Source organism: Myxine glutinosa, chromosome 1 (genome assembly GCF_964187855.1).
Source record: "Myxine glutinosa chromosome 1, kmMyxGlut1.1, whole genome shotgun sequence".
NCBI lineage: Eukaryota > Metazoa > Chordata > Myxini > Myxiniformes > Myxinidae > Myxine > Myxine glutinosa.
In genome coordinates this window covers 134,004,979-134,019,088 of record NC_136261.1, presented here as the reverse complement: position 1 = coordinate 134,019,088, position 14,110 = coordinate 134,004,979, and the positions used below count along the sequence as shown (strand labels likewise).

At 36.1% G+C, this 14,110-nt stretch overlaps 1 protein-coding gene across 2 annotated transcripts in view; it reads right to left on the bottom strand.

Moving 5' to 3' along the window:
• Positions 1-3,962, bottom strand: part of LOC137428758 (deformed epidermal autoregulatory factor 1 homolog) — a 242,802-nt gene extending 238,840 nt beyond the window's left edge. For both annotated transcript variants that reach the window (XM_068118657.2, XM_068118662.2), the window contains exon 1: positions 3,686-3,962. In XM_068118657.2, the coding sequence (XP_067974758.1) occupies positions 3,686-3,767 (82 nt within the window). In that variant the 5' untranslated portion in view covers positions 3,768-3,962. The remainder of the gene's footprint in view (positions 1-3,685) is intronic.
• Between the last annotated feature and the right edge of the window lie 10,148 nt (positions 3,963-14,110).

Here is a 14,110-nt window from a genome sequence, read left to right as displayed (position 1 = left end):
TGACATTCAGTGAGAGTTCGAAACTTCATTATAATCCCCTACCCTCACCCCAACCCCAACCCAACCCAAAAGTAACATGAACCAGGTAGGACACCTCTGGGGGTACTGAGTGTGCACAACAAGTTTGGTCGAGATCTCTCAAAAACTGGAGAGAGGAAATAGCAAACAGACTGTTCTCACCGTATAGTATCTCACTCTTGGTTGTTCTCTGCCAGAAGGTTGGGTGCTGTCAAAGCAGCCCAACAAGGATCACAATGAGTAGTTTGCCGTTGCCTTCCCAGTGGTAATAAGGGCAGGAATTTGGATTCTTTTCAGGAGGGCAATGACAACGCACCTACTCTTTACGAAAGACAACATCTAATGTTTAATGTTCCTTTTTTGACATCGTGGGACACCCAGGTTAATGTCCATCCGAGGGACGGGCACTTTGTTCTGCAATGTTCTGCCTGCGGAGCACCGATCTGACAGTTTATAGTCAGCTGGTGAAGCCATACCAGACTAGACAACTCAAAGGTAAGGGTACAATACAACCTCCGCAGCATCCTATCGGAGTTACCTTATAGTTATAGTTCAGGATTTGAAACGAATGTGCGCTTCAAATACTGAATGACCTATTTTGTGCACGTACAATGCTTCTGTAAAATATTATTATTATTATTATTATTATTACTAGGGCATGCCCGTACTATATATAAGCTAGGACGTGCCCGTACGTGGGTGCCCGTTCCTTGCCAAAAAAAAAAAAAAAAAAAAAATTTGTGTAGGGGTGTGTGTGTGTAAACATCCTAGGGCGTGCCCGTACGTGGGTGCAAAAAAACATGCGTGCAAACAACAACAACAAAAAAAAACTTTGAAACCACGTGGCAGTAACGACCACAGAACCCCCCTCCCTCTATTTACATGAATGGTTTGGTCCATTCGCAACGACCACAGAACCCCCCCCTCTATTTACATGAATGGTTTGGTCCATTCGCAAAGCCAAAGCGAACGACCACAGAACCCCCCCCCTCTATTTACATGAATGGTTTGGTCCATTCGCAAAGCCAAAGCGAACGACCACAGAACACCCCCCCCCCCCCCTCTATTTACATGAATGGTTTGGTCCATTCGCAAAGCCAAAGCGAACGGCGAACGGCTAAATCGCCATAGCTCGGTAAGTACTTGTCCGATTAATTTAAAACCTTGAAAAGGCACATCCTCGGGTCCCCAGCAATATACCTGGCAAGTTTCAAGTATATCGGACCGGTAGTTGTCGAGAAACAGCGGTCACAGACAAACAAACGTACAAACGTACAAACGTACAAACGTACAAACGTACAAACGTACAAACAAACAAACAGAGATTACTGGAATTATAGATAGATTATTATTTTTATTAGGACAAAAAAACCCCTAAAGTTGTACATATTGATGCAAAACTTGGGTAAGTATTGCAAGCATTTGACCTTCTACAAATAAATAAATAAAAACCCTAAAGTTGTACATATTGATGCAAAACTTGGGTAAGTATTGCAAGCATTTGACCTTCTACAAATAAATTTTTAAAACCCCTAAAGTTGTACATATTGATGCAAAACTTGGGTAAGTATTGCAAGCATTTGACCTTCTACAAATAAATAAATAAAAAACCCTAAAGTTGTACATATTGATGCAAAACTTGGGTAAGTATTGCAAGCATTTGACCTTCTACAAATAATTTTTTTTAAACCCTAAAGTTGTACATATTGATGCAAAACTTGGGTAAGTATTGCAAGCATTTGACCTTCTACAAATAAATAAATAAAAACCCTAAAGTTGTACATATTGATGCAAAACTTGGGTAAGTATTGCAAGCATTTGACCTTCTACAAAGAAATTTTTAAAACCCCTAAAGTTGTACATATTGATGCAAAACTTGGGTAAGTATTGCAAGCATTTGACCTTCTACAAATAAATTTTTAAAACCCCTAAAGTTGTACATATTGATGCAAAACTTGGGTAAGTATTGCAAGCATTTGACCTTCTACAAATAAATAAATAAAAAACCCTAAAGTTGTACATATTGATGCAAAACTTGGGTAAGTATTGCAAGCATTTGACCTTCTACAAATAAATTTTTAAAACCCCTAAAGTTGTACATATTGATGCAAAACTTGGGTAAGTATTGCAAGCATTTGACCTTCTACAAATAAATAAATAAAAAACCCTAAAGTTGTACATATTGATGCAAAACTTGGGTAAGTATTGCAAGCATTTGACCTTCTACAAATAAATTTTTAAAACCCCTAAAGTTGTACATATTGATGCAAAACTTGGGTAAGTATTGCAAGCATTTGACCTTCTACAAATAAATAAATAAAAAACCCTAAAGTTGTACATATTGATGCAAAACTTGGGTAAGTATTGCAAGCATTTGACCTTCTACAAATAAATTTTAAAAACCCCTAAAGTTGTACATATTGATGCAAAACTTGGGTAAGTATTGCAAGCATTTGACCTTCTACAAATAAATAAATAAAAAACCCTAAAGTTGTACATATTGATGCAAAACTTGGGTAAGTATTGCAAGCATTTGACCTTCTACAAATAAATAAATAAAAAACCCTAAAGTTGTACATATTGATGCAAAACTTGGGTAAGTATTGCAAGCATTTGACCTTCTACAAATAAATTTTTAAAACCCCTAAAGTTGTACATATTGATGCAAAACTTGGGTAAGTATTGCAAGCATTTGACCTTCTACAAATAAATAAATAAAAAACCCTAAAGTTGTACATATTGATGCAAAACTTGGGTAAGTATTGCAAGCATTTGACCTTCTACAAATAAATTTTAAAAACCCCTAAAGTTGTACATATTGATGCAAAACTTGGGTAAGTATTGCAAGCATTTGACCTTCTACAAATAAATTTTAAAAACTGTCATCAACCAAGACATGAGGTTCGTACACAAAATACGTGCCACCTTGGAGAGTGGGTGTTTCCTGGAGCATCACAGAGATTCAGTGGGAGGAAAAGCCAAGTGTTGGCTTAATGGTCAAGGTGTCTGGCTTAAGATCTTACGGTCTTGAGTTCGAGCACCTGTCGTGCCGTTAAATCAACACCAGGAGGGTTGACTCAGCCAGTCATCAAAAAACGAGTACCAGATGATTGGTGACAGGGGGGGCACCACTGTGCATCAGCAGCACAGCCGCACACCCAGGAGATGATACAACCAGCAGCTACAGGGTGCAAACGAACCACCACCACCACCACAGTGCGGTAATTCTTCTTCATTCTCGCCAATGCTCTCCCTACCTCCTCCTTCCAGATGGATCTTGTCATCTCTTGGTTTGCAGGATGCTCCACTCTCTGAATTATTGGCTTCTCCTCATTTAGGAGTTTCCCAAAGTATGTTTTCCATCTCTTCTTCATGTCCCAGCACTGTGTTGTCCTCATTTTTGATCATTCTTATCTGGGAGATATCTTAGGATGCACTCACTGTCTATATGGCTTTCGCAATCCTAAAAATATTTGTCTTGTCCCTCCTCTGTATCCAAACAATCATACATAATTCAGTTTATTGCACATTTATGTTAATTTAACGGCATAGTGATGCATATGTTTATTATCATTATTGTGGTGATGCAATGCCGCAGCACTTGAGTGCGTTCTTCGGTTCTCCGCAAAGAAATTCTATTGAAATAAATAAATGAATTAAATCTCGCCTCCGTCGGGCGTTTCTTGGCCTCCGGGAAGCACCTCCTCCATCCCCAAGGCGCCCACGTCCGTCGAATCTTCCGAATCCATCCCGAAGTCTTCAAAGGCGGCCGATCGTTTCTCGTCCTTTTTTTATTCCGCAGCACCAATGTCCAACGACTATTTCACCTCTTTGGTGAACGAACAACGCTTCTGTGAAATTTTCGCACAACGTTCGGCTTTTCCCGTCAAAACAGCCGAAGGCCCGAAAAAAGCCGAACCCACAATGCAACGCGCCTCGGCACCAACCCACGCTGCGTGACGTCAGCAATAGCAAGCGCTGTCGCCGGCTTCGTCCTGGGGACAGGGGGCATGTGTCGCGTTCAAGCTTTGTGCGCTGGAATCTCTTAACTCTTATTTCCAACATAGAGCGTCCAAATATTCGTTTACTTTTAAAGACTCTGGTTGACACGACATGTCGATCGATCAGATATCATAAAATGTCACTTACTTAATTGAACGTTTATCCTGTGTGAGGCGATGTGCGTGATTGCGTCACGCCGTATGTTTGACGTTCATAAGACAACATGCGTCACATTGAATGCTATTTGATGCGTTTCCGATACAGAATATCCATCCAATCAAGGATCTGTATTGTTCCCTTACGTTTCATTATGATCACCACAATCACCTTTTAATTTAACCATAACGTTATATTTACGTCATATAATCTCCCATTTCAAACTCATTCATACGAGACCGTTATTGTACACCGCTCCTTTCCTATGCCACCTCCAGGCATTGCAAATCGTCATTGCCTAGCACCGAAGGGGGCTCGGCAGTGACGCACGCTGAAAGAGAGTACTCAGTTTTCACTCTGGTTTCTTTCTTTCTTGTTTGTTTTACACCGCTCCTTTCCTATGCCATTATTGCCATCTCCAGGCATTGCAAATCGTCATTGCCTAGCACCGAAGGGGGCTCGGCAGTGACGCACGCTGAAAGAGAGTACTCAGTTTTCACTCTGGTTTCTTTCTTGTTTGTTGTACACCGCTCCTTTCCTATGCCATCTCCAGGCATTGCAAATCGTCATTGCCGGGAACCAAAGGGGGCTCGGCAGTGACGCACGCTGAAAGAGAGTACTCAGTTTTCACTCTGGTTTCTTTCTTGTTTGTTGTACACCGCTCCTTTCCTATGCCATCTCCAGGCATTGCAAATCGTCATTGCCTAGCACCAAAGGGGGCTCGGCAGTGACGCACGCTGAAAGAGAGTACTCAGTTTTCACTCTGGTTTCTTTCTTTCTTGTTTGTTTTACACCGCTCCTTTCCTATGCCATTATTGCCATCTCCAGGCATTGCAAATCGTCATTGCCTAGCACCAAAGGGGGCTCGGCAGTGACGCACGCTGAAAGAGAGTACTCAGTTTTCACTCGGGTTTCTTTCTTTCTTGTTTGTTTTCTTTCTTGTTTTCTTTCTTTCTTGGTTGTCCGGGCGATATCTCAGCCATCCTTTGAGCAAGGAAGCTGAAATTTCGGCACAATAGTGAGCACAAATTTCGGCACAAATACCTCAAAAACGGTATTTTTTTTTTTGATTAATCAATAAATTGAGGAGTTATTTAATTATTAGCGATTAATTAAGTACTTATTTAATTAATCAAATTTCCTTTCTCTTCTGACCATTAACTCAGGCACCTTTTGAGTTAGGAAGCTGATATTTGGACATGCCAATGACCAGGTGATTTGGCTGCAAAGGATATTTTTGATTTATTAATTAATCAATTAATCGATTAATTATTTAATTATTCGATTAATGACAAAAAAAAATTTTTTTTTAAAGTTACAGATTCTGATGAAATAGTGGTAGTTTATGTGTTCTCTGACCAAATTGATTAAAAATTTAATTTTTTTATGATTATTATTTATTTATTTTCATTATTAATCATTTATTTATTTTCTTTCTCATTTGGCCAATATCTCAGGCACCTTTTGAGCTGGGAAGCTAATATTTGGACATGAGTGACCAAGTGATGTGGCTATCAAGGATATTTTTGATTTATTGATTAATCATTTCATCTATTAATTATTTATTGATTAATCGATTAATTATTTATTGAGTAATCAATGAATTATTTAATTTTTTATAAATGACTTATTTAATTAAATTTCTAAAAGATACATCTTCGGATGAAGCACTAGTGGTTTAGTTATGCGATTAGCCAATTGATTATGAAAATATTTTGTGATAATCTTTTATTGATTTTAATTGTACAATTAATCAACCAATTAGTGTACACCTCTCCCTCCCAATGCAGCCTCAATGAGCTGCACTGCAGTATTGCCGGGCGCCAGAGGCGCCCCGGCAATGCCGCGCTGCAGCATATTTAATTATTTGGCATGGGGCGGTGTAGTTTGAATGTATGTGGACTTGTTTTCTTGTTTGTTTATTTGTTTGTTTTCTTGCTTTCTTTCTTGTTTGTTTGTCCGGGCGATATCTCAGCCATCCTTTGAGCTAGGAAGCTTAAATTTCGGCACAATAGTGAGCAAGTCCTTTGTCAAAAACGGTATTTTTTTTTTTGATTAATCAATAAATTGAGGAGTTATTTAATTATTAGCGATTAATTAAGTACTTATTTAATTAATCAAATTTCCTTTCTCTTCTGACCATTAACTCAGGCACCTTTTGAGTTAGGAAGCTGATATTTGGACATGCCAATGACCAGGTGATTTGGCTGCAAACGATATTTTTGATTTAATAATCAATGAATTAATCGATTAATTATTTAATTATTCGATTAATGACAAAAAAAAATTTTTTTTTTTAAAGTTACAGATTCTGATGAAATAGTGGTAGTTTATGTGTTCTCTGACCAAATTGATTAATAATTTAATTTTTTATGATTATTATTTATTTATTTTCATTATTAATCATTTATTTATTTTCTTTCTCATTTGGCCAATATCTCAGGCACCTTTTGAGCTGGGAAGCTAATATTTGGACATGAGTGACCCCTATGGGCTGGTGCTCCTGCCTCACACCTAGCTCGGCTTCACGCTGTTGAAACCAAAGCTTTCAGAATCATTGGAATCTCCCGCGATGAAGCTATCTCTGAGGGCCTTTCACTCACTCACCGCAGGCAGGTAGGTGGTCTTTCTGTCTTCTACCGACTCCTCTCCGGCCTTGCTCCCCCAGCTCTCTCTGTGCTCTGTCCCCCAAATATTCCTACAGGTCGCACAAGATCTGCCAGCAAGCCTCTGATGGTTAAACTGCCAAAATCTCGGCTCTCTGCTCACCTTCACTCCTTCATTCCTCTTTTCTCCCGCCTCTGGAACAAACTCCCACACTCCCTTCAATCCCACTCCTCCCTCCAGGTCTTTAAAACAGCTGTTCACCACCATCTCTTATCTTCCCCCATCCAAAACCTTGATCTTTTCTACCCCCACTAATTCACCCCAGATCCACCTTGTTTGTAATTCCAACTTCTTTCCTGGTAGTCCTGGCAGTGTCCATATGTTTTATGCCTCTCACACCCCCTTTCCCATGCCTCCCCCCCAAAGCCCTCTCCCTCCCACAGATCTCTCGATGTCTCCACATCTCTCGGTTCCTGCTCTCAAATGTTGTGTTTGTGTCCTTCCCCCTCTCTCCCCATCTTGTCTACCGCTCCCGATGCTTTTTGTTTTATGTGTCGGTTTGTCGGTTATGTGTCGGTTTGTCGGTTTGTCTTTCTGTGTGATAAATGTTCGCTCCTTCACGAGCCTCGATCTTGTATACAAAAAATAAAAAAAATAAAAAAAAGTGATGTGGCTATCAAGGATATTTTTGATTTATTGATTAATCATTTAATCGATTAATTATTTATTGATTAATCGATTAATTATTTATTGAGTAATCAATTAATTATTTCATTTTTTATTAATGACTTCTTTAATTAAATTTCTGAAAGATACATCTTCGGATGAAGCACTCGTGGTTTAATTATGCTATTAGCCAATTGATTATGAAAATATTTTGTGATAATCTTTTATTGATTTTAATTATACAATTAATCAATCAATTCGTGTACACCTCTCCCTCCCAATGCAGCCTCAATGAGCTGCACTGCGGTATTGCCCGGCGCCGGAGGCGCCCCGGCAATGCCGCTCTGTAGGATATTTAATTATTTGGCATGGGGGCGGTGTACTTTGAATGTATGTGTACTTGTTTTCTTTCTTGTTTGTTTGTCCGGGCGATATCTCAGCCATCCTTTGAGCTCGGAAGCTGAAATTTCGGCACAATAGTGAGCAAGTCCTTTGTCAAAAACGGTATTATTTTTTTTTGATTAATCAATAAATTGAGGAGTTATTTAATTATTAGCGATTAATTAAGTACTTATTTAATTAATCAAATTTCCTTTCTCTTCTGACCATTAACTCAGGCACCTTTTGAGTTAGGAAGCTGACATTTGGACATGCCAATGACCAGGTGATTTGGCTGCAAAGGATATTTTTGATTTATTAATTAATCAATTAATCGATTAATTATTTAATGATTCGATTAATGACAAAAAAATTTATTTTTTTTAAGTTACAGATTCTGATGAAATGGTGGTGGTTTACGTGTTCTCTGACCGAATTGATTAATATTTTAATTTTTTTATGATTCTTATTTATTTATTTTCATTATTAATCATTCATTTATTTTCTTTCTCATTTGGCCAATATCTCAGGCACCTTTTGAGCTGGGAAGCTAATATTTGGACATGACAGTGACCAAGTGATGTGGCTATCAAGGATATTTTTGATTTATTGATTAATCATTTCATTGCTTAATTATTTATTGATTAATTGATTAATTATTTATTGATTAATCAATTAATTCTTTAATTTTTTATTAATGACATTTAATAAAATTTCTAAAAGATTGGTCTTCGGATGAAGCACTACTGGTTTAGTTATGCTAATAGGCAATTTATTAAGAAAATATTTTGTGATAATCTTTTATTGATTTTAATTATACAATTAATCAATCAATTAGCGAACACCTCTTCCTCCCAATGCAGCCTCTATGAGGTGCACTGCGGTATTGCCGGGCGCAGGAGGCGCCCCGGCAATGCCGCGCTGTAGGATATTTAATTATTTGGCATGGGGGCAGTGTACTTTGAATGTATGTGTACTTGTTGTACACTGCTCCTTTCCTATGCCATCTCCAGGCATTGCAAATCGTCATTGCCGGGCACCAAAGGGGGCTCGGCAGTGACGCACGCTGAAAGAGAGTACTCAGTTTTCACTCTGGTTTCTTTCTTGTTTTCTTGTTTTCTTGTTTTCTTGTTTTCTTTCTTGTTTGTTTGTCCGGGTGATATCTCAGCCATCCTTTGAGCTAGGAAGCTGAAATTTCGGCACAATAGTGAGCAAGTCCTTTGTCAAAAACGCTATTTTTTTTTTGATTAATCAATAAATTGAGGAGTTATTTAATTATTAGCGATTAATTAAGTACTTATTTAATTAATCAAATTTCCTTTCTCTTCTGACCATTAACTCAGGCACCTTTTGAGTTAGGAAGCTGATATTTGGACATGCCAATGACCAGGTGATTTGGCTGCAAATGATATTTTTGATTAATTAATTAATCAATTAATCGATTAATTATTTAATTATTTGATTAATGACAAAAAAATTTTTTTTTTTAAGTTACAGATTCTGATGAAATAGTGGTAGTTTATGTGTTCTCTGACCAAATTGATTAAGAATTTAATTTTTTTATGATTATTATTTATTAATTTTCATTATTAATCATTTATTTATTTTCTTTCTCATTTGGCCAATATCTCAGGCACCTTTTGAGCTGGGAAGCTAATATTTGGACATGAGTGACCAAGTGATGTGGCTATCAAGGATATTTTCGATTTATTGATTAATCATTTCATCTATTAATTATTTATTGATTAATCGATTAATTATTTATTGAGTAATCAATTAATTATTTAATTTTTTATAAATGACTTATTTAATTAAATTTCTAAAAGATACATCTTCGGATGAAGCACTAGTGGTTTAGTTATGCGATTAGCCAATTGAATATGAAAATATTTTGTGATAATCTTTTATTGATTTTAATTATACAATTAATCAATCAATTAGTGTACACCTTTTTTTTTTTTTGTTTGTTTTGTTTTTTTTGTATACAAGATCGAGGCTCGTGAAAGAGCTAACATTAATCACACAAAAAGACAAACCGACACACAAAACACAAAAAACAAGGGGAGCCACCAAGAGCCAACCTCTCCCTCCCAATGCAGCCTCTGTGAGCTGCACTGCGGTATTGCCGGGCGCCTGAGGCGCCCCGGCAATGCCGCGCTGTAGGATATTTAATTATTTGGCATAGGGGCGGTGTACTTTGAATGTATGTGTACTTGTTTCCTTGTTTTCTTGTTTTCTTGCTTGTTTGTCCGGGCGATATCTCAGCCATCCTTTGAGCTAGGAAGCTGAAATTTTGGCAGAATAGTGAGAAAGTGCTTTTTCAAAAACGGTTTTTTTTTTTTGATTCATCAATAAATTGAGGAGTTATTTAATTAATTAGCGATTAATTAAGTACTTATTTAATTAATCAAATTTCCTTTCTCTTCTGACCATTAACTCAGGCACCTTTTGAGTTAGGAAGCTGATATTTGGACATGCCAATGACCAGGTGATTTGGCTGCAAAGGATATTTTTGATTTATTAATTAATCAATTAATCGATTAATTATTTAATTATTCGTTTAATGAGAAAAATTTTTTTTTTTTTAAAGTTACAGATTCTGATGAAATAGTGGTAGTTTATGTGTTCTCTGACCAAATTGATGAGTAATTTAATTTTTTAATGATTATTATTTATTTATTTTCATTATTAATTGTTTATTTATTTTCTTTCTCATTTGGCCAATATCTCAGGCACCTTTTGAGCTGGGAAGCTAATATTTGGACATGAGTGACCAAGTGATGTGGCTATCAAGGATATTTTCGATTTATTGATTAATCATTTCATCTATTAATTATTTATTGATTAATCGATTAATTATTTATTGAGTAATCAATTAATTATTTAATTTTTTATAAATGACTTATTTAATAAAATTTCTAAAAGATACATCTTCGGATGAAGCCCTAGTGGTTTAGTTATGCGATTAGCCAATTGATTATGAAAATATTTTGTGATAATCTTTTATTGATTTTAATTATACAATTAATCAATCAATTAGTGTACACCTCTCCCTCCCAATGCAGCCTCAATGAGCTGCACTGCGGTATTGCCGGGCGCCTGAGGCGCCCCGGCAATGCCGCGCTGTAGGATATTTAATTATTTGGCATAGGGGCGGTGTACTTTGAATGTATGTGTACTTGTTTCCTTGTTTTCTTGTTTTCTTGTTTGTTTGTCCGGGCGATATCTCAGCCATCCTTTCAGCTAGGAAGCTGAAATTTTGGCACAATAGTGAGAAAGTGCTTTGTCAAAAACGGTATTTTTTTTTTTTGATTAATCAATAAATTGAGGAGTTATTTAATTATTAGCGATTAATTAAGTACTTATTTAATTAATCAAATTTCCTTTCTCTTCTGACCATTAACTCAGGCACCTTTTGAGTTAGGAAGCTGATATTTGGACATGCCAATGACCAGGTGATTTGGCTGCAAAGGATATTTTTGATTTATTAATTAATCAATTAATCGATTAATTATTTCATTATTAGATGAATGACAAAAAAAAATTTTTTTTTTAAGTTACAGATTCTGATGAAATAGTGGTCGTTTATGTGTTCTCTGGCCAAATTGATGAGTAATTTAATTTTTTTATGATTATTATTTATTTATTTTCATTATTAATCATTTATTTATTTTCTTTCTCATTTGGCCAATATCTCAGGCACCTTTTGAGCTGGGAAGCTAATATTTGGACATGAGTGACCAAGTGATGTGGCTATCAAGGATATTTTTGATTTATTGATTAATCATTTCATCTATTAATTATTTATTGATTAATCGATTAATTATTTATTGAGTAATCAATTAATTATTTATTTTTTTATAAATGACTTATTTAATTAAATTTCTAAAAGATACATCTTCGGATGAAGCACTAGTGGTTTAGTTATGCGATTAGCCAATTGATTATGAAAATATTTTGTGATAATCTTTTATTGATTTTAATTATACAATTAATCAATCAATTAGTGTACACCTCTCCCTCCCAATGCAGCCTCAGTGAGCCGCGCTGCAGCATATTTAATTATTTGGCATGGGGCGGTGTACTTTGAATGTATGTGTTCTTGTTTGTTTGTTTGTTTGTTTGTTTTTCCGGGCGATATCTCAGCCATCCTTTGAGATAGGAAGCTGAAATTTCGGGACAATAGTGACCAAGTCCTTTGTCAAAAAGGTTATTTTTTGTTTTTTGATTAATCGATTAATTGAGGAGTTATTTAATTATTAGCGATTAATTGTACACCGCTCCTTTCCTATGCCACCTCCAGGCATTGCAAATCGTCATTGCCGGGCACCGAAGGGGGCTCGGCATTGACGCACGCTGAAAGAGAGTACTCAGTTTTCACTCTGGTTGTTGTACACCGCTCCTTTCCTATGTCATCTCAAGGCATTGCAAATCGTCATTGCCGGGCACCGAAGGGGGCTCGGCAGTGACGCACGCTGAAAGAGAGTACTCAGTTTTCACTCTGGTTGTTTGTTGTACACCGCTCCTTTCCTATGCCATCTCCAGGCATTGCAAATCGTCATTGCCGGGCACCAAAGGGGGCTCGGCAGTGACGCACGCTGAAAGAGAGTACTCAGTTTTCACTCTGGTTTCTTTCTTGTTTGTTGTACACCGCTCCTTTCCTATGCCACCTCCAGGCATTGCAAATCGTCATTGCCGGGCACCGAAGGGGGCTTGGCAGTGACGCACGCTGAAAGAGAGTACTCAGTTTTCACTCTGGTTTCTTGTTTGTTGTACACCGCTCCTTTCCTATGCCACCTCCAGGCATTGCAAATCGTCATTGCCGGGCACCGAAGGGGGCTCGGCAGTGACGCACGCTGAAAGAGAGTACTCAGTTTTCACTCTGGTTTCTTGTTTGTTTTCTTGTTTTCTTGGTTGTCCGGACGATATCTCAGCCATCCTTTGAGCTAGGAAGCTGAAATTTCGGCACAGTAGTGAGCAAGTCCTTTGTCAAATACGGTATTTTTTGTTTTTTGAATAATCAATTAATTGAGGAGTTATTTAATTATTAGCGTTTAATTAAGTACTTATTTAATTAATTAAATTTCATTTATCTTCTGACCATTATTAACTCAGGCACCTTTTGAGTTAGGAAGCTGATATTTGGACATGCCAATGACCAGGTGATTTGGCTGCAAAGGATATTTTTGATTTATTAATTAATCAATTAATCGATTAATTATTTAATTATTCGATTAATGACAAAAAAATTTTTTTTTTTTAAGTTACAGATTCTGATGAAATAGTGGTAGTTTATGTGTTCTCTGACCAAATTGATTAATAATTTAATTTTTTTATGATTATTATTTATTTATTTTCATTATTAATCATTTATTTATTTTCTTTCTCATTTGGGCAATATCTCAGGCACCTTTTGAGCTGGGAAGCTAATATTTGGACATGAGTGACCAAGTGATGTGGCTATCAAGGATATTTTTGATTTATTGATTAATCATTTCATCTATTAAGTATTTATTGATTAATCGATTAATTATTTATTTTCTTTCTTGTTTGTTTGTCCGGACGATATCTCAGCCATCCTTTGAGCTAGGAAGCTGAAATGTCGGCACAATAGTGAGCAAGTCCTTTGTCAAAAACGGTATTTTTTGTTTTTTGATTAATCAATTAATTGATGAGTTATTTAATTATTAGCGATTAATTAAGTACTTATTTAATTAATTAAATTTCATTTCTCTTCTGACCATTAACTCAGGCACCTTTTGAGTTAGGAAGCTGATATTTGGACATGCCAATGACCAGGTGATTTGGCTGCAAAGGCTATTTTTTATTTATTAATTAATCAATTAATCGATTAATTATTTGATTAATGACAAAAAAAAATTTTTTTTTTAAGTTACAGATTCTGATGAAATGGTGGTGGTTTATGTGTTCTCTGACCGAATTGATTAATAATTTAATTTTTTTAATGATTATTATTTATTTATTTTCATTATTAATCATTTATTTATCTTCTTTCTCATTTGGCCAATATCTCAGGCACCTTTTGAGCTCGGAAGCTAATATTTGGACATGACAGTGACCAAGTGATGTGGCGATCAAGGATATTTTTGATTTATTGATTAATCAATTAATCAATGTATCGATTAATTATTTAATTATTCGATTAATTACTAAAAAAAAATAAAAAATTCAGTTACAGATTCTGATGAAATGGTGGTGGTTTATGTGTTCTGTGATCGAATTGATTAATAATTGAATTTTTTGATGATGATTATTTATTTAT